This window comes from Artibeus jamaicensis, unplaced genomic scaffold (genome assembly GCF_021234435.1).
Source record: "Artibeus jamaicensis isolate MK-2021 breed Jamaican fruit bat unplaced genomic scaffold, CSHL_Jam_final scaffold_537, whole genome shotgun sequence".
Taxonomy (NCBI): domain Eukaryota; kingdom Metazoa; phylum Chordata; class Mammalia; order Chiroptera; family Phyllostomidae; genus Artibeus; species Artibeus jamaicensis.
Window position 1 is genome coordinate 38,215,090 of NW_026522047.1, and position 21,669 is coordinate 38,236,758.

Consider the following 21,669-nt stretch of genomic DNA (forward strand, 5'->3'; position numbering starts at 1 on the left):
AGACAGTGAGAGAAGGAGGGAGGAAGAGAGGAGACACACAAACACCACGTACAAAACACATTTCACTCTGGTGGGTTGGAGGGCCCTTAAAATAGTGAGAAGACAGAATGCCTTAGTGACAAGACAGAATCATTCAGGGCCAGCTGGGTAAGTCATCTTCACGTTCGTGCCCCATTCCCGCAGGAAGCAAGCCCTAATAAGAGGCTGGCAACTGGAGGCTGAAACTCCGAGTCAACCTTTCCCCACCAACAGTGTTCCCGTTCGCAGGACAGTCCTGGAGACCGCGGACTCCATCTCAGGCTCTGGATGTTCTCATCCATTTCCAGGGCTTCACCTTCTAATCTCTTTCTGCTAAGAACTTCCCAACTGGTATGACTATGCCAGGCCTCTCTCCTGATAACCACACCCAACTACCCAATACTCCAGTGTTGCACTGCAGAATAATACAGTTCATTAGGGACATGTGGTTACACAAGTTTACATTTAAATTAATTAAAATGAAAAAAATCCAGTTCCTCAGATGTGCTATCATATTGGAGAGCGCAGGTATAAGACACTTCAATCATCACAGAACGGATCTGTTGGACAGCCTTGCTCTAAAGTTTCCATAAGTATCTGAAACTCAGTTCATCTAAAATGAAACCCATCTTCCCTCCAAGACTCTTCCCCTTCCCGTTCTCTCTTACCCTCCCTTCTACTGTCACCAAACCCTGTCCCCTTCCCTTTTCAGGGTATCATTTCGGGCTTAACCTACTGCAACAGACTCTTAACTGGTCTTCCTTCTAGCTTGTTCTTCTTCATCCACTCCCATACCATGCTGCTCATAAAGTGATCTTTCTAAAATACAGATGTGCTCATATCACAAGTTAGCTTACAACGTGTCCTTGGATTAAAGCCCCAACTCCCTGGCCTGACTCTACCACCTCGTGCCCTACACCTCTAACCAAACTGAACCACTCCCAAGTTTCTAATTGTGCCATGTGCTCCCATCCTTGGCACTTGGCTCCTATTTTCCTTTCTGCCTGAAGCAACTGTCCTCTTCCCCACCTAACTCATACTCTTTCTGTAAGTTAGGTGTCAGCTTAGATGTCATTTTCTCAGAAAGCTTCCCTAACTTTCAAGAGACCCTTTTCCTCTCCACAGGCACCTCTCCAGCACAGCCCCCCACGGCTGCAGCAGCCCCGCCAGTGTTCCCATCAGAGCACTCCCTGATGAGAACGCGTTCTATTTGGGTCCACTATTCTCAAGCTGATTCTTCCTTGTGCTCGAAAATACTCAATAGCCCTCTGTTACCTAAAGGAAACCCCCCCCCCCTCGTCCGACCAACCCTGATTGGTCCTGGGGTGCTGCCTGTGCGTGTTTCTCTGCTTCCCCTTGACTTCCTTCTCCTTGCACACCCCTCAACCGTGTCTACATAAACACTATTAATGCAGCCTGGAAGGTCCAATGCAACCTCCTCCCGAAGCCCGCCTTCACCGCCCCAGGTCGATGATTTCTGCTGCTCAATAAACTCCTGAAATCTTGTGTTTTACTAATTTACCAATTAATCACAAAGCTCAGCTAACCTTCCATGTGTATCCTTTCTTCTCAACTCAGTGATGTGTTCCTAGACGGAAGAGAACTTCACGTGGCTCTATCAACCTGTACTTCTTTCCCTCCTCGCACCCCCAAGTTTCTCAGTTTACACCCACTGCCTCACCAGCCTCCTCTCTTACCACTGTCACCTGGCATCTGCTTCACAAAACTGACCGCTTACATTTCACCTCAACTTCCTTGCTGTTCAAACCCCTTTGTTTGTTCCCATTCTCCTTTGCCTTTTCTCCTGCTTTAAAAAAAAAAAAAAAAAAAGATTTTATTTATTTATCTTTAGAGGGGAAGGGAAGAAGAGAGGGAGAAAAACATCAATGTGTGGTTGCCTCTTGTGCATCTCCTGCTGGGAACTGGCCTGCAACCCAGGCATGTGCCCTGACTGGGAACTGAACCGCGATCCTTTGGTTCACAGGCCCGTGCTCAATCCACTGAGCTACACCCACCAGGGCCTTTTCTCCTGCTTTAAACTACTGACCTTAAGACCTGCCTTCTGCTTTCCATTTTGGAAAAGGCTGTTTATGACAAGACTAGGAAGAGATATAAGCATGTGTATGCGCAACTAGAAAAGAGCCAGCAGGGAAAGACAGAAAGACGGAATGGAGTAAAGAGCACAGATGGAATAATGACTCCAAAGGAGGATACTTGTACCTCTTTCTCTAAGAGTAGGAAGAAGAGAAAACGAGCATGAACATATTTAATTGGTGGGAGTGAGGAAGGCTTGTGCAGGACCATTTGCCACCATCTTACCTGTTGGTATCTCTGGCCACATCTTCATAGACACTCTGCACCCCAATCTCCAGCCTCGTGCAGCCATAGGTCAACATGTCACTTAAATGCCGCTTCATGCAGTAATCAGGTCTGGTCTCGATGGTGATCCCAATACACTTTGTGAGGCTCCTCTCAGAATACCTGTGGAGCAAACCTAAAAGTAAAGGACCTGCCACAGCTTTAGGACCTTGTCTTCTCTTTGTCCTCCCAGGATAAGGCAGTGGTGAAGACCGCGGGCTTTGGAGTCGAGCACCTGAATTCAAATCCTGGCTCTGCTACTTACTTCCTGGCTCTACGAACAGGAACGGCATTAACGCCTCTGTGCTTTAGTTCCATTATCCCGAAATGAGGATAACAGCCCCTACACCTCATAGAACTGACGTGACTGAAGCAGCATAATACTATCATCATCATCATCATGATTATTCTTCTGCAGTATGCCTCGAACATAATTTCTTTAAAAGCAGTCATTTCAACCATGGCAATCCTATTTTTCAATTCCTAGCCAACAATTTTTCGTATAAGTGAAAACCATCTGCATTATTTATTTCCAATTCTATATTTCTGTCATGTGAATAAAAAAGGGAGGGAAGGTATATGTAATAATCACAGGAATAATTTAGGTGAAATATCTTCTACATACAAAAGTCTTCCTGCCAAGCCTATTAATCTTAGCAATGATTTACAAAATTAGCAATCTTTTTTCTCTTTTACTAAAGCCACATATCAGAGTAGTGAGTACCACATTAGATTCAAGCTGTTTGAGATAATGGCCTTAGTCCTGGCCAAAACCCCAGATAAATAAAAATGACTCGCTAAGGGGGAGGTGTTGATGTGAGGGGCCAGGAACCGATAATAGTCAGAGGCACTGCAGCCAAGCACTGCGCTATATACTCCATACACACGAAGTGCTCCGTCAGCCCTACGGAGCGTGTCCAATCAGCTCCATTTTACAGATGAAGAAACGGAAGTTCAGAGGGATTAAATACTTGTCCAAGGGCATACAGCTCCTGAAATCCAACACAGGACTTGAAGTGGAGTCCACCGGACCTCAACATCCCTGCTCCACACCCCAGCTCCTCACACTGCTTAGACAGCACCACACGTCAGAGTTCTCTCCTCTTCACCTTCACTGATGCCCTAGGACCCAGCAGTTCTTCAGGACACACCCTTCCTCAGCTTTCTCACTTTTTTCAGGAGGGGGAGGGGAGGCTTTTTCCGCCATTAAATGTAATTTCCTTCTTTCCAGAGAAGTTCACAGCTCTTTCTTAAAAGCAAAAGTCATAAAATCTCCATAATTTTTGGCTACTCCTTTAGGTATATTCCTTTATTAATTGTCAATTAAAACTGACTTAATGTTGATGTTAATAATAACCACTAAGAAAGTTAAGAACCACAGAACTGGAAGACTGATTTTGAAGTTTTTCACTGCAGACATTCAAACTCTTTGGTACTGTTTACTACTGTATCTGTAAGGTTTTGTATGGGATTACAGAAGCAAGAAGACTAAAGGTAAACAACTAATTCAAAGTTACTATCAGATGAACCATAAGACAGAAAAAGGGCTCACGTTTTATCAAAAATTCTAAGAAAAGAGTACTAAGTCATCTGACTTCTTAGAAACAACGGAATCAGAAAGTCCCATGCCTCTCCAGCGGGCAGACACCAAGGCCTGCAGTAATGGAGATACATAATGCCATACAATACATGTATCTGGGGAAAAAAAAACATTTTAAAAGCAAAACAAACATATATATTATGGAGAAAAGAAATTACATGAAAGTTGATTAACAAAAAAACAAAAGGCAGAAAACTCTGAGCATATTTAATTAGGTAGATGAGAGCATCTCAGAACCAGACATTCTGCCCTGACTAGTGTGGATGGTAGGGCACCGTCCTGCAAAACAGAAGGTCACCGGGCGCTGCCCAGTCGGGGCACATGCCTGGGTTGCGGTTCGGTCCTAGATGGAGTGTGCACGAGAGGCAACACACTGATGAACCGCTCCTTCTGTTCCTCCCTCCCTTCCCCTCTCTCTAAAATAAATCTTAAAAAAAAAAAAAAAAAAAGAATCAGACATTCCAAAATCATGTCATAAATCTTCCTACTAACTGATATTTTTAAAAGCCTACAGTACTTGTTAAAGGACACCATCAGGTCAGAAAGCTCAAGAGCACCTCGCACCACTGGGAAGAAACTAGGGGGCAGGCAGTCACACTCATGGAGGTTTGTCCAGAGGAAAGAGAACATTCACTACTCCTTGTATTGCACAGCTTGTCAAATGCCCAACCAAGACCTACAGAGGAAGTGGCTACGAGGATAAGGTCTCTGCATAGTAGACAGAATCTAGTATAGGACACAGAGGCAAATCTTATTCTCAAAACAATTTAACTCCATTTTGAAAATATCTTTCATCTGGGGAAATATCATTACCTTTTGCAGGAGCAGAAATGGAGAAATAAAGCATCATTCAAGTTTTAAAAAGCCACATTTTATTTATAAAAGTTTTTTACCACTATTTTCATTTGAAAAGCATTAAGTAGAAACAAGAAAGAATAAGGTAATCTTTCCTACAAAATCACTGTATTTTTATTAGAATTTTTTGTTAATGTTATATTCAGTCCTACATATCACTGAATCTGACTTTTCATTTAATGGAGACGCAGACATATCAATATGACCGTTAATATGCAAATATGCGCATACAGGTTTTCGACTTACCTAAGTAACATATTTGAGCTGGCATTTGATGGCCTGCTATAATTCTCCGTATCATTTAGACAGTCACCCAACAGTGTGGCTATCTTAGTTCAACTCCCATACCTTCCAGGAGCCACAGACTTCCTAAGTTCTTGGTCATCCAGGAAACATTCTCCAACCCTGACCATAAGCTTCTAAGAGACAAAGTCAGGACTTATACCCAAGTTTTCTGATTCCCATTTTATTGCTCTTCTGGGGGGTAGTACAGGGTCTTAAAGGCCTCTACCCATCAGTGCAGGGCTGTTTTCTGAATGCTGTAGGAGGGGCACTGATGATAAAAGATGCTACTGTTCTCTCAAAGTATGACGTAAGCCAATGATATATGTTGACAGCATTTTTTTTACAAAGGGGAGGTAGGGGGAGTAGATTGGACAACAACCTGAAAATTTAAAAGCAAACAAAAATCAAATGCTACCGACCCAACCTTCAAAACACAGTCAAATCCATTTCTCCTCCCGGGCGCCTTCCCACGCCTCCCAGTAACTAACAACTCTGTGCTCCCACTCCCAAAGCACTCTGCCTGTACTACGAATAGTTTCCTTCTTATTCGCGGACATGTCTGTCTCTCCATTTTGACAGGAAGCTCCTGGAAGGCAGTATAAGCTTGAATACATTTGAAAGTAACTGCTTAAGGACTTCAGCACTAAAAATACTCCTTCGATATAAAAAAATGTAAATATGAAGAATGAACATGTGAATTAGGCATAACCGAAGATAAAGGAGGTCTCTCTTCACTCCTAGAGCAGCCACTAGATAATTCTGTTTAACTTTCACCCTGCAAACAACCATCCCTAGAAGATACCTAGCACTAGGTCGGGCATTCTATAGGAAATAGAAATAATACTAGTTCTTGTCCCAGATGTGCTTAATAATCTAGCTGCCAGGATAAGACATGAAGATAAAAAACCAAGGACCACTTAAGAACAAAGCTAGAAGTGGCAGAAATAAAAAAAAAGACATAGATTATTTCTTGGGAAGCATACTTCTATTTCAGAAAGGGAGAAAGTGGTCTCTAAAAGTGACCTTAATTGTCTGCTTGCTCTGAGGGACACTGAGAGAATACAGCACATCGAATGTTAGTCTCTGTAATCTTCTGGAAACTGGTTTTTGATTCACTCCAAGAAGGCTGTGGCATCAAAGAACACTTCTTACTGTCACTGTGCCGTAGTCCTCCTTAAAAGCCTCTGCCATTACAGAAGTTGGATGTGCCTCAGTCTAGTCCTGTGTGAAGCCTCGCTAGCTCTAGGCCCCACTTCCTGAAAGGCTCATGGAAAGTTTCCTACATGGACATCTCTCTACCTCCAACTGCACCTGCTAAAACCACACTGCAAATAATAGCAGTAAATGCTATTTACCATTATTAAACTAAGTAATAAAAAATCAGTAATAATACAAATGAAAAGGATAATGGATGAAACATTAATTTTCATTAGTCACAATGTACAAACTCTTTTCTGCACCTTTAGCCCCAAAATGAGTAAGCAGATTCTATAAACGTCTTTGGACCGCCAAAAATCTGAACCGGTAAATAACACCTGGGGCTCTGGTGTAATGCCTAGGAAGCAGCACCACAGAACAGTCCCCCGCCCCATAATCACATCTGGAAAATACCTTAACTAGATTCTATGTTTTACCAAGGGTGTCCAACCTTTCAGCATTTCTGGGCCACACTGGAAGAAGAGTTGTCTCAAGCCACACATTAAATACACAAACACTAATGAAAACTGATGAGCAAAATAAGGTTTTAAGTAAGCTTACAATTTTGTGCTGGGCCGCAGGCTGGCCACCCTGTGAGACGATACTGTGCTAGTGATATTCTAGACTTATGAATGACTGAGCTAAGTGTTTGGTGTGCTTGAGGATTAAAAATTCCCTACCACCCCACATCTTGTTTGAGACAGCGGTCATGTCTGCTCCCTGGCTTTTGGTAGTTACACCAAGATGATCTATAAAATGAGAGGGTTCTGCCCAACACAAACTGTGGAAACAGAGAGGAACTGAATTTTGATTTCTGAATGAGTCCTACCTATGAAAAAGGAAACTGGTAACACTTTGGCTTAGGAACTAGTCTGGGACCCCTACTCCTTCGTTCATGCTGGTTGACAAGGTTTAACGTATATGAAAAACATCCGGTAACATTTTGAGTTTTGATTCTTTCAATTGCTGACAAGAATGTTACAATCTTATACTCCTAATCAGACAGCAAAAAAACCCAATAGCAACACACTATTAACAGAGAGGGAAAAAAATCCAATTACTGCACTTCTTTTAATATTATATTCACATTCAAATATAAGGGCTACAATATATATACAGGGTCTTGCAGAAGTAAGGTCTGCTTCAGTGTGGTTGATATGGATATAATAATTTACAGTTTTAATTTGAACACTTCACCTCAAATGTCATATGGTATGCATGAGTGTGATATTGCCATGCTACAGAATTCCATGCCTGCAGTTTTGTAATAAAAGGAGGGGCGTTATTGTGCCAGACCCTGTATAAAATGAATCATGGAAACTTTCCATTGCTCATTGAAAACTAACTTGTGAACACATATTTTAGATAAAAGTTCTCATGTCAGTACATATCTTTAAATCATAGAATGTAAGAAGTAATTTTAGAGATAATCTAGTTCTACTTCCCACTTTTATAGATAAGTAAGCGGCTTGAAGCAGGATATAACGCCAGTCAAAAGCAGCAGTGTGGAACCCAAGCCTGCCGATTCTCAATGCACAGCTCCTTCCACGGCACTCACTGCACACGCACTACACGCCGTCTCGCCTTAAGGAACTGAACTAGATCTAAAGGGTCCTCTCTCATAAGAAGATATTTCTTTAAAGGATATAAAAAACGCATTCTACAAAATTAGACAGTAACAGTATTCATTAACACTATTATTCTTGGCTACTGAAAATCAAAGGGAGCAGTGACAGACATTAAACTGACAGATGAAAATGCAATTATTTTAATAATTATAGTAAGTGTTAACAGATGATTAAAACACAGACACTGTAAAAATGGATTTAAAAAGAATATCCATCTACCGTAGATTGCTGTTTGCAAGAAACCCACTCCCAGCACAGAGAAGGATGCAGACAGAAGTACATGGATGAAGATGATGATACACAGGAAAAACAGTACACACACGTGTGCTGTAATGGCTCACCTAACCTCAAATAAAGGGAACTTCAGGGATAAAAGATGTTTCATAATGATAAAAAGGTAATTGCATAATGATATAAAGCTCATACAGCAGGAAAACACAGCATTCGTAGTATGTATGTGGCTGATAACAGATCTTTAAAATAAATGGTCATAATATAATTCAAGAAGCGGATAATTCTTCAACCACAGTTGGATACTTAATGTCTCCCTCTTAGCAACTGATAGAACTGGATAGAAAAAACCCCCAGAGATAATCTGAACATTATAGTCAACCACCCTGACTGAACTGGCATTTACGGAACACTCCACCCAACGACTGCAGAACAAGTGTTCCTGCAAGTATGCACGCAGTGTGCTCGCCAAGAGACACCCGATGTGCCAGGCGACGGAGTCCGTCCTAATTTAAAAAACTTGAAAACTGAAGTCATACAGAACAGACCCCTCTCTGACCAAAATGGAATTAAATTAGAAATCAATAACAATAAGATGTCAAGAAAAACTCCACATATTTGGAAATTAACCCATTTCTATATACTCTATGGGTCAAAATATAACAAATTTTAGAAGACATTTTAAATTGAAAATTAAAATACAACATATCAAAATCTGTGAGATTCGATTACAATAGGAAAACGTAAAGCTTTAAATACTTCTATTAAAAAAAAGGTCCATAATGCTGGCCAAACATCTACATCTTACTGAAATCAAAACAGAGCAAAGTAAACCCAAAGAAAGTAGAAGATAAAAATAAAAGCAGAAAACAATGAAGTAGAGGAAATAAAAGCAAAAATCAATTCTATAAAAAGAACAACAAAACCGATAAACCTCTAATTAACCAGGAAGGAAAGAGACTACAGATTACTGACACCAGGATTTTAAGAGGGGTGATCACAAGCACCCTACAGACAGACATTAAAAGTGTAATAAAGAATATTATGAACATGCTCTGGCCGATGTGGCTCAGTGGACAGACTGCCAGCCTGCAAACCCAAGGGTTACTGGTTCGATTCCCAGTCAGGGCATATGTCTGGGTTGTGGGCCAGGTCCCCAGTAGGGGGCAACCACAAATTGATACGCGTGTGTCTCTCTCTCTTTCTCTCCTCCATCTAAAAATTTAAAAAGTCTTAAAAAAAGATTATTATGAACTTAATGCCAAAAGTTTGATAACTTGAATGAAACAGATAAATTTCTTGAAAAATATTACATACCAAAATGAACAGAGATGAAAACAGAAAATCTGAATATCCCTGAATCTATTAGAGGTGCTGAATTAACCACCTAAGGTCTCCTATAAAGAAAACTCCAGCTTTGGATAGTTTTACTGGTGAGTTATTACAGACATTCATGGAAGAAATAACATTCATCTCATATAAACTCTTTCAGAAAAACACAGAACACTTCCCAGGTTTTTTTTTTTCTGGGGCTGGCATAACACAAACACCAAAACCTGACAAAGAAATTACAAACAAGGATATTACAGACCACTATCCCTCATGATCATAAACATAAAATGCTTTACAAAGCATCAGCAACTTGAACCCAGTGGTGGTAAATGAAAAGGATATGATGACCAAATAGGGTTTATCCTAGGAATACAAGGTTAGTTTAATGTTTAAAAAATCAACCAAAGTAATCTACATTATCAGGATAAAGGCAGAAAAGCATGTGAGTATTTAAATAGATGCAGAGAAGTCACGTGGTCATTAAGTAGATGATGCAGTGAAACCATCAGACAAAGGAAGTCAATGATATAAAACCTCTCTCCAATCTAATAAACGTATCTACAAAAAAAAAAAAACAAAACGTAAGTAACACTGCACTCAATATTAAAAGTTTTTCCTGTGTTACTGGAAAAAGGTAAAGAGGTCCACTTTTACCACACCTATTTAACACTGTACTGAATGTCACAGCCACAGGCAATAAGGCAAAAAACAAAACAAAACAAAACAAAACAAAACCAGGCAAATCCGAAAGGAAAAATTAAAAAACACATTGTATTTGTAGATTGTTTATAAAGAAAATCCTAGCAGATGTACAAGAACTTTTAGAACTACGTAGTGAACTTCATAAGTTCATGAGTTTAATATACAAAAATCAACAGCACATCTACATACAGTTGGTACTCTGTTATCTGTAGGTTCCATACTTGCAGATTCAACTGACGGTGGATGGAAAATATTAAAGAAAAAAGTTACATTGCTGCTGATATGGACTATGTAGTTCGGGTCTATGACAGTTGCTGAGTGCAACTCTATGAACATGCACAGACTTGTTTTTCTGGCCGTCATTCCCTACACAATCCAGTATGACAATGGTTTACAGAGCATTTACACTGTATTAGGCATTACAAGTACACAGGAAAGATGATTTAAAGCGTATGGGGAAATGTGCACAGGTCACATGCAGACACAATGCCATTTTATCTAAGGGGCTGCACATCTGTGGATTTTTGTATCTGCAGGGGGTCCTGGAACCAATCCCCCACGGGTACTGAGAAACAACAATACCAGCTGCAAACAATTTGAAAAAAGATTCATTTCTATAGCATTAACAATCATATTTTTAAATAAATTTAACAAAGGGTTCACAATATCTCTACATTTACTACTGTTAAGAGAAATTAAATGAAACCTAAGTACATGAGGAGACAGACTATGTTCATGGATTGGAAGACTCAACATTATTACACTGTCTATTTCTCTGAAGTGTTCTAAAGTTGTTTCTAATTTTGTAAATTCTAGAACATTTTAAGTATTCATTTATTAATTTTAGAGAGAGGAGGAGAGAAACTTGATTTGTTGTTCCACTCACCAATGCGTTCACTGGCTGATTCTAGCATCGGCCCTGACTAGAGGTGGAGCCCACCACCTTGGCACAACCTTGGGACGACGCTCCCCAACTGCGCGGCCTGGCCAGGACGAGTGCTCTGAACCTTTAACAATCCCAATCTCATCCCACTTTTCAAGAGGAATGAATGACAAGCTAATTCTAAACTTTATGTAGAAACACAAAGGACCTAGCATATCCAAAGCAGTCTCGGAAAACAGTGTCAGCATAGGTTTATACTATTTGACTTTAGGGCACACTATAAAGCTACAGTGATCGAGACAGCATGGTACTGTTATAAGGACTGAAAAGCAGGTCAGTGGAACAGGGAGAGGCTAGCCTCATGGTGATACAATCAGTTTTTGACAAAGATGCCAACACAATCTGAGTGAGAAAGGAAAGTTTTTAAGTAAGTGGCGTCGAAACAATTAGATATCCACACGGGAAAAACAGAAACATAGACTCCTACCTCAACACTACGCATAAAAAATAATTCAATGTGGATCATAGCTTAAATCTGAAAGCTACTTATAAAAACTAGAACTAGAAGAAAACATAGGAGAGTATGTTCTTTCCTTGGAAGCAGGCAAAGGTTTATTAGAGACAATACAGAAGGTAAAAACTGTAAAAGGAAAAACTACTAAATCAGATTTCATCAAAATTAAACATTTAGCCCTCGCTAGTGTGGCTCGGTTGGTTGGAGAGTGGTCCCATGGACTGAAAGGTTGCCGGTTTGATTCCCAGTCAGGGCATGTATCCAGGTTGCGGGTTCAATCCCTGGTAGGGGCATGTATGAGAAGGCAACCAATCAACATTTCTCACATCTCTCTCCCCCCACCCCCTTTCCTCTCCCTTCCTCTCTCTCTAAAAGCAATGAAAATATGTCCTTGGGTGAGGATTAAAAAAGTTTATGCTCAAACATTATCATTAACATAACGAATAAGTCAAGCCACAGACTGGGTTTTCCTGTTTGCAAAACGGAGTGCTAACAAAGGACTGTGATCCAGGATATGTATACAACAGACGAAACCCAGGAAAACTGCACCAGACACTTCACGAAGGGCATATATACAGAAAGCACGGGCACATAATAAAGTGCTCAACGCCATCAGCTGGCAAAGTGCAAATCCAGACCACAGTGTGACACCACTGCACGCCCACTAGGATGATAATGAAGACGGACAACGGTGTCTGTCGGTGAGTACGTGGAACCGAACGCTCATGTATTATTACCGTAGGAGTACAAATGGTACAACCACTCGGGAAAATGCCTGGCGGTTTCTTATAAAACTTGACACATGATGCAGCAATTCCACTTCTAGTTATTACTCAAGAGAAATGCATATATATATATATTCACAAACATATGTTCACTGAAATTTTATTCATAATAGCCACAAGCTAAAAACGGCCCAGGCGTCCACCCACAGAATGAATAAACAAACTGTGCTCTCTGCACACAACAGCTCTCGAAAGGTAACAACTACTGCAATACCCAACAATGCTGATGAATCTTTCCGTGACTGAAACCTGGCACTGCACATCACAGACACCGCATTTTCTGCAAATGGAACATTTGGGGCAACCCTGATTTGAGCAAGTCCATCAACATTATTTCTCTAACAAGCTCAGATGATGGTTAGCGTTTTTAGCAATCAAGTATTTTTAAATAAAAGGATGTACGTTGTTTTTTGGACATAATGCTTTTGCAAACTTAATAGACTATAACATAACTTTTATATGCACAGGGCAACCAAAAAATCCACCTGACTAACTTTATTGAAATGCTCTTCATTTTCCTGTGGTGGTGTGGAACCAAACCTGCAGTATCTCTGAAGCATGCCTGTATATGCTGTATGGTTCCATCACACAAAGTTCTAGGTTAGGAAAACCGATCCACAGACAGGGAAATGCAAACAACTGCCTCTGGGAGGTACAGAGGAGAATTTACTAGGAAGGGACACAAGGTAACTTTCTGGGGTAATGGCAATGGTCTCCATCTCAGAAGGGTTTTGCTGCATCGGTATTTGCATTTGCTAGAGCTCATCAAATGATGCATTTTTAAGAACTCTGCATTTTATTATATGTACACAAACTATAAAAGACACTACAAACTGAGAGCAAATTAATCATGTGCATGATAATGTACTTGGTACTGAATTCTGCGACCTAGTTTGAAATGTATCTCAAAACAAAGTAAGAAAAAAGGAGGACTGATGGGTGGATAGAGGAATGAATAGTTTAATAGTTTAGTAAGTATGTGATATATATGTGTGGTGTTCAGTTTTTGTCTGAAACAAAATGTTGGAACAAAACAACTAATACTGCTTTTTACGATGTCTAAGATTGTATCCTAGGTTGGGCTGCCAATGAGAATAAGGATCCTGGTCACCATCTACACAGGAGACGGTCACTTTCAGACATTTTTGGGCTGCTTTTGCTTTCTTCATAACTCGCCAAATCTATGAAATTGTCTCCTGGGGCTGGTACCCAGCATTTCCTAGCACCTAGCTTTTCTAATAAACACAAGACATAGTGGAAAGAGTCAAAGCCATTGACTGGGGTGGGAGAGGGAGAGGAAGAACTAGAAACAAATTAAAAATTCCAATGGGAGAGGGTATGACTCACCCACTTCTTGATGGGTAACTACCCTTTTAAACTGCATCTTGTGAAAACAGCCAAGGAGCATTAAAGATTGAACATAAAACTCAGATCTGAGCAGGTCTGATTAAAAAGGAATAAAACTATTTAAAAAGGTTGTTCTGAGTTATTTGGCAACATTTGCATTCTGGTGGTGAATGGGTGACTCAGACCTTACTGCCAGGCCTTTTCATCTCCAGAGCTGTGACGTTTAGAGGACAGTCACCAGTAATTGTTCTCTCCGTAGACAACGGAAGAGTCTCGGTCTAGCTGATAGAAATCAGTGATTATCACTTTGCTCGATTTAATGAGTCTTCACAGAAACCTCACCTGCTTTGTCCTTGAGCTTCTGTTCACTCAGCTTTCCAATTTTTCCACCTGCAAGGATATAACATACTTTTTGCTACTAACTTGCCATACATAACTAGGTTAACCTTCTTAAGGTTTTTTTTCTTACTCTAATTATAATTTTCACCTAAGGATATGTTTACTGATTTTAGAGGAAAGGGAAGAGAGAGAGAGAGAAATGTTGACCAGCTGCCTCCAGTACGTGCCCCCTACTGAAGATCGAACCTGCAACCTTTTGGTGCATGGGACAAAGCTCCAACCGAGGCACCCAGCCAGGGCTACTTTTTAATCTTTTAACTAAGAAACAACTTTAATCAGATTAGACACATGATAACAAAACAGGGACACATGAGCTAACTTTTAATGTGAACAGACTTTTAACTTTAAACATTGTTGACTAATCTGCCACAATATATAATTTTTAACTGAACTTAAAATTAACCTTTTAAATAAAAACCTCTGCTAAGCTAATGAAAATTTTACATCTGCGTTGTTAGCAAGCAAAAACAACAAATACTAACTAATAGTAAAATAAATCTAAAGCTGTCCACTTTCCATCCCACAGGGCGGCCACACTGGGTAGCCACCTGCAGCTCCGACCAACACCCTCTGTGCAAGACCACGCAGAGAGCAACAAGGGAAAGCACCTCCTCCGAACCTCTGGAGAAAACGTGTCTGTCCCACACTCCGCATCTCTGGGCTGCTCTTCACTTCACAAAGATGTTAACATTCGAGAAGAGTTTTCTATGTCTCTGGTCATAGCACAAACCAGGCTACTATTTCTTCAAATTATATGATGTTCTCCTCTTCCCCTCCAAAAAAAGGCAACTCTACTATTGGAAGTTAGTAGTAGAAATTTACCCCAACAAAGCAAACGAGATGCCACTAATGAGCTTTTTAAGGTTATCTAATAAAAGCACAGAGACTGAGAAAAGAGCAAAACACGTCAAGCACAGCTGGGCAGAATTCCGGGTGACATTTATGCACGGCTTTACAGCTCCCAGATTGTACTTTCATTACTTCCCAAGAGCCATTCATGAGATTTGCTGCAATGAAGACTCAAATCATGTAAATTTTCATCTGAAAGTAAAGTGTTTGTTGCCCTCTTGAGGCAAAGTGAAGAACGGAAAGAAAACAAGGCTAGCTCCTCACCACAGGAGGCGGCTTTGTTCTCCAAAGGGCTTTTTCTACAGACTCCGCAGTCTGAAGCTGGCCAGTTGAAATGCGGACTGTTTTCACCCCAACAACAGACAACTTCCAAATACTAGTAGAACATTAGAACATTTCTGGAAAAATACAATAAAACTTCACACCAAGAAGAAAGCAAAATTTTTAAAGTTTCAATTGATGAAAACGTCAAACCAGACGTATTCTAGAAATTCATTATGAAGATCTTCAGTTGGCCCAACTCACCAGTCTGGAAACCCCAACTGGGCTGTGAAAAGCTTTGTGGCAAAAATTTTACAGGGGTTGCAGAGGACTGGGGGGCAAGGCAAGTCCAGGATATTTTTATAGCTTGATTCCACTTAACAGCCAAGGCCTACAACTCAAGAATACTTGCACGGAATAGCTGTAATATATTAGCATGGGCAGAAAAATTTAATGGTCTTGACACATTATCCTGCTGGGGACTAACAGCACTCTCTGAGGTGCTGTTGATATTCCAAAGTCATGGGGTCTTGAACTAATTAAGGTTGTTTTTCCTCAAATTATACTTTATTCTACACTATCACTTGATTTCAGTATTATTAAGAAAAATGAGTTGGATTACATCATCACCCCCCTGAAAGACTTCAGCGCTTTACTAATACTCATGACTCATATTTCTGAGTGACCAAGGTTTTGAATGAGCAGTAACAGTATGGTCGCCATCTCTTTCTGCTACCAAAGCCCCAGTCAGAGGGTGAGGTCACACCGGCCAGCTGCTGCTAGAAGTCCAGATTCATGGACGTGGAACTAAACTGTCACATTACCCAAGGCAATCACAGTGGGCTGCTCACACACTCTCCCAGGGCTGAACTCCTCACACAGGTTCAAGGCACCGCTGACATTCATTTCAACTTACGAAAAAGTCTGTTTTTCTTTTCATTTTTACAAACCCAAAGGACAGCAAAAGAAGTTAAGAGGACAGGGGAAACAGGATGTGCACAAAAAGATGTTCCCAGCACCAATTCCTTGAGTATCATCTATGAGCAGATAATCCCCAAAACGGTACCACCAGCCCAGGCATCTTCTGTAGAGCCTGCCCGACATCTACTTGGATGTATCCTACGCATTTCAAACTTAACATATCTAAAACAAAACCCCAAACCCAAAACCCTCTGAATTTTCTCCCATGAACCTGTTCTCCCCTCTGTCTTCCATCTCAGTATGTAGCACTACCCACCAACTAGCTCCTACAACCCAGACCCGAGGGCCATCCTGGATTCCTCCCTCTGTCTCACCCCAGCTCAACCCGGTCCTTTCAGGGGCAACAACAAACACAGCTCTGATGCGTCCCCTCTTCTCCATCGTTACTGTCGCCACCCTCGCCTGAGCCAGAACGGCTTCTAAAGTCTTCTCTCTGGGTTCCCACTTTGGCTCTTGTACCCCTCTAACCCGTTCGCTAGACAATAGCCAGAATAATCTTACTTATTACCCTGAATATGACACTTTCCTGCTTAAAACCATTCATTTACTTCTTACTGTATTTTAAGTAGAAGTTTAACTCCTCAAAACCATGCATAATCTGGCCCATCCCTAACTTGCATCTATGAGCAGATAATCCCCTCTGTTCACTGGAAGCTATCCGCCTTGGCCCCCTCTCTGTTCCTAGAGCACCCCAAGTTCTTTCCCATTTCAGTGCCTTTTCCTTCTTCCTCTGCTCTTGACTGAGTCTTCCGTACACTTCACGTCCCAGCTTAAACATCACCGCCTCCTCCAGAGACTGACCCCATTTGTTCCCCAGCACGCAGCCTACTGTCTTACTATGTAATAAACCGTAAGCACCGTGAGGGCAAGGACAGCACCTGCCCGTTCCCCACATTGTTCCCGGTGCCGGCAGCAGTGCGTGGTGCCGGGTGTGTCCTCCATAAACACCCAGTAAACGAAGAACAAGGATGCACTAACTAGGTGTTCCTGAAACTTCTGAAAATAAAAACTATTTTTAAGACTTTCACTTCTTAAATCACTGAATTATGTATAAAAATTGAGATACGAGGTATAAAAAGAATACATCATTATCTTCTGTTTCGTCAACTAGAATTTGGAATAAATGATCCTATATAAATAATTTAATAATTATTAAAAAGTGGCAAATAATAAAATAATGGTTATTAAATAACAGTCACTTGTTCTGTTGATTTTATAGCAGCTAAAAGTTTCAGGTAAAGAGCACCCAGCGCTCCTTTTGGGTGGGCTAAAAAGTGACCTACTTCACCACTTGTTCCTGTGGCTGAGACCAGCCCAAGGCGGAAAAGACCCTCACAGCGACTTTGTGAGCCACTCTTTCTCTGAGAATGTCTATGCACACCACACTCACACACACACACCAGAGGACTACTTCACTGGAAGCAATCCATTCCCACAAAAGAAGTAACTCCAAGAACCAGAGACGGATGCGGCGATAAACGTCACCTTAAACCTACTGCGACAATCGCGTCATGACGTACGCAGGTCAGACCCTAGTGCTGTGTGTCGGTCCAGCTCAGTCAAACTGAGCAAATGTACTTCATCTTATAACCCATCAAAAGCATGCAAACAGAAATAATGAAATCCAGTGAGCTGCCCCGCACTGCTGCACCCTGCAAACAACAATCAGGGACGCAGAGGTGAGGGAGTTCTCGTAGGGTAAACCGACAACCACCCGGGAGAACACGACGAAATAAGGATTTCTTACTTGATTGCCTCATGAATATTGTTGGAGGTATGTCCTGATAAGGCATCATGTAAGTTTCGAATAAAATAATCTCTGTATTCTTCTGGAAGGGCCATAAATGTTCCACCCATCACAATAAACTCCACTTTATCCACACTGTGGCCAAGCTGCTTCAGCTGAAAGACATATGAATTCATCAGCATTAAAAAGACAGTCACTAACCTAAGAGGGTATTGCAAATGTCTAATTTTATTTTGCAGGGTTTTCATCAGTATAGTTTTTTTTTTTTTTTTAAAGATTTATTTATTTGACTTCCGCCAAGATGGAGGTTTAGGTGGATGTGCCGTGCCTCCTCACACAACCAAGTTTAGGAACAACTAAATATTAGCATCAGAAAACACAACCAGAACACGGAAAACTGAACTTTTCGGAAGTCCGCTAACAACAAATTCTTCAGCCCGACCGGTAAGGGGCGAAACCGGTGTCTGGTGAGGAGTTAAAAGGAGGGCTCGGTCGGACCCGGGAGCGGAATCCAGACGCGCGAATCCAGACGCACGGGTTCCAAACCCAGGATTGGACCTAGTGAGCGACCGAGCAACCCACCGGGTGAGCGACTGCAGAGGAGACAGTGGGGAGGCAGTGCAGCGTGTTGACTGCGGTTGCCTAACTGCGCGCGAGCGAGGGAGTGGGCGGTTGGACCGGCCGCGGCGGCGATAGACGGCGGCCAAGGCGATAGAGGGCGCCGCCATTTCCCCGCTCTGACCACGCCCCCACATACAGCGTCACAACCAAGCGACCTGGGACTCCAAGGCGCCGCTTCTCCCACTTAAAGGGCCAGAACAGACCAAAAATGTCGCAGGAAGACCTCAAAGCCCCACAGATAAATCTAAGCAATGAAGAAATAGCAAAACTCTCAGACGCACAGTTTAAAACACTGGTCATCAGCTTCCTCACAGATCTGGTGGATTATAGCCACAAATTAGAGAAACATATGAAGGCTAAATTAAGGGAAATGAATGGAATTCCACAGGAAACCCATAGAGATGAAAAGGAAACTGGGACTCAAATCAATGGAGTGGACCAGAAGAAACCAAATAATGGCCAAACAGAAAAGAGTCAAGGAGCAAGAATTCAAAGAAATGAGGAGAGTCTTAGGAACCTCCAGGACATCTTTAAACGCTCCAATATCCGAATTATAGGGGTACCAGAAGGGGGAAAGACACAACCACCAGTGGAAAAACTATTTGAACAAATAATAAAAGAAAATTTCCCCAATCTGGCAAAGGAAATAGACTTCCAAGAAATCCAAGAAGCCCAGAGAGTACCAAAAAAGTTGGACTCAAGAAGAAACACACCAAGGCATATCATAATTACATTAGCCAAAATTAAAATGAAGGAGAGAATCCTAGAAGCAGCAAGAGCTAAGGGGACAATCACCTACAAAGGAGTCCCCATCAGACTGTCAGCAGATTTCTCAAAAGAGACCTTACAGGCAAGAAGGGGCTGGAAAGAAATATTCCAAGTCATGAAATCTAAAGACCTACAACCAAGATTGCTCTATCCAGCAAAACTTTCATTTAGAATGGAAGGACAGATAAGGTGCTTCTCAGATAAGACCAAATTCAAGGAGTTCATCATCACCAAGCCCTTATTATATGAAATGTTAAAGGGACTTATCGAAGAAAAAGAAGTTAAAGAAACATGAACAGTGAAAGGACAACAAACTCACAGTTATTAACAACCACACCTAAAACGAAAGCAAACTAAAAGGACAGCTAGATCAGGAGTGGAAACATAGAAATGAAGATCTCAAGGAGGGTTAGCAACAGGGGAGTGGGAGGAGGAGATGGGGGGAGAAGGTACAGAAAACAAGTAGCATAGACAGTAGATAGAAAATAGATGGGGGGGGGCAAGAGTAGCATGGGAAATATAGAACCTAAAGGACTTGAGACACATGGACATAAACTAAAGGGGGGTAATGGTGGGGTTGGGGGGGCAGGGTGGAGGGGAATGAAGGGGGGAATAGAACAACTGTAACAGCATAATCAATTTAAAAAAAATAAATAAATTTTAAAAAAAGATTTATTTATTTATTTATCTTTAGAGGGGAAGGGAAGGAGAGAGGGAGAGAAACATCAATGTATGGTTGCCTTTCATGCGTCCCCTGCTGGGAACTGGCCTGCAGGGAACCGGCCTGCAACCCAGGCATGTGCCCTGACTGGGAATCGAACCGCCAATGTCTGGTTTGCAGGCCCACGCTCAATCACTGAGCTACACCAGCCAGGGCGCAGTATAGTTTAAAAATGGGATGCAGTTAAACATATTTAGCAAGTCCTGTGGGTTAAAAAAATAGACTCCCAAGTCTGAAAGAAAAAAAAAAAACTATAGCTCAAATAAGGAGTGAGAATTAAAAATAATAAAAAGCTTGCCCTGGCCTGTGTAGCTCAGTGTAATGAGTGCGGCCTGCAGACCAGTCGCTGGTTCGATTCCTGGTCAGGGACCTTGCCTGGATTGTGGGCCAAGCCTCTTTTGGGGGGGAAATGCAAGAGGCAATTAATTGATGTACCTCTCATACACTGGTATTTCTCTTCCTCTCTTTCTCCTTCCCTTCCCCTCTCTTTAAATAAATAAAATCTTTAAAAAATAATGAAAACCTTGATGTTAGTACCTACAGAGTTGAGTGGGAATTTAAAAACACATAAAGTATAAACCAGAAAACAGAAAAGGCCAGTAAGAGGCACTCCTTATCACCCACGCACTTCTGTCAGACGATGGGGTAATCTTGGGGACAAAGAAGATAACTACACGCAACATAATCAGAACTTGATGCAAATGAAAGAAAAAGAAGACTAGATTAGAAACGAGAATTAAGAAAGCAGCTTTAAAATAACACTTTAAAGGTTTAAATTGTTCCTGAAGATTCTGGACACAGATGACGCTTCGAGTCTGCTTTTCAAGGGGAAGGAAGGGAAATAAAAGCCTGACGGACGGAACATGAAATACGCCATCTCTGTCATTAGAGATGTAACGGACAGACCTTTAGTTCTGTCAGCTATAATAAGCCAAAATTCTAATTTTCAAAAACACATTTTTAAATTTCTTGCCACAGCTTATGCTCAAGGAAAACAGGATTAAGTAGCTACCAAATTATGAACTCAAATTAATGTACTATGTAAAGGATGTCTACATTTAATATGTAAAAAGAGGTGGCTTTTAAACATCTGCTCCTGAAAAATAGCAAATAATTTATATATATACATATCTTTATGTATGTATACATACTTGCATATACATATGCATAAATATATGCACACACATTAAAATACATACTAGTATACTACTTTCTATCTGAGATTTTGTAGTTGCCCTACTAGATGCTACTATGAAAACTACTGGCAGTGTTCACATTTTTTTTAATTGGACAAGTTTAAACTTGCAAAACCTGTAAAAATGAAACTGCACTAACGTTCAGATTTCTTGAACAAAGCAAGGCAATTTACACAGTACATGTTTTTAATCAGTTATATGAAGTAAAGCTTACATACAATAAACCAATGAATTTTAAGTGTGAATGGGTGCACCTGGGGAGCCATGCGGCTTGTGTAACCACCACCCCAGGCATGACGCAGGCAACCCCGCAGCCCGCGTGCTGCTCCTGTCCTTCCGCAGCCAGTTCCCCGTGCCTCCTCCAGCGAACCGGCCACGGCACTCCTCACCT

The 21,669-nt window shown here is 41.3% G+C and overlaps 1 protein-coding gene across 1 annotated transcript in view; it reads right to left on the reverse strand.

The window, feature by feature from the left end:
* ELP3 (elongator acetyltransferase complex subunit 3) overlaps positions 1 to 21,669 on the reverse strand; it is a 97,280-nt gene that overhangs the window by 58,490 nt on the left and 17,121 nt on the right. The window contains exons 7-8 of the mRNA XM_037154376.2: positions 17,973 to 18,127; positions 2,338 to 2,499 (exon numbers count right to left, since the gene is read on the reverse strand). Coding sequence (XP_037010271.1) covers positions 2,338 to 2,499; positions 17,973 to 18,127 — 317 coding nt within the window. The remainder of the gene's footprint in view (positions 1 to 2,337; positions 2,500 to 17,972; positions 18,128 to 21,669) is intronic.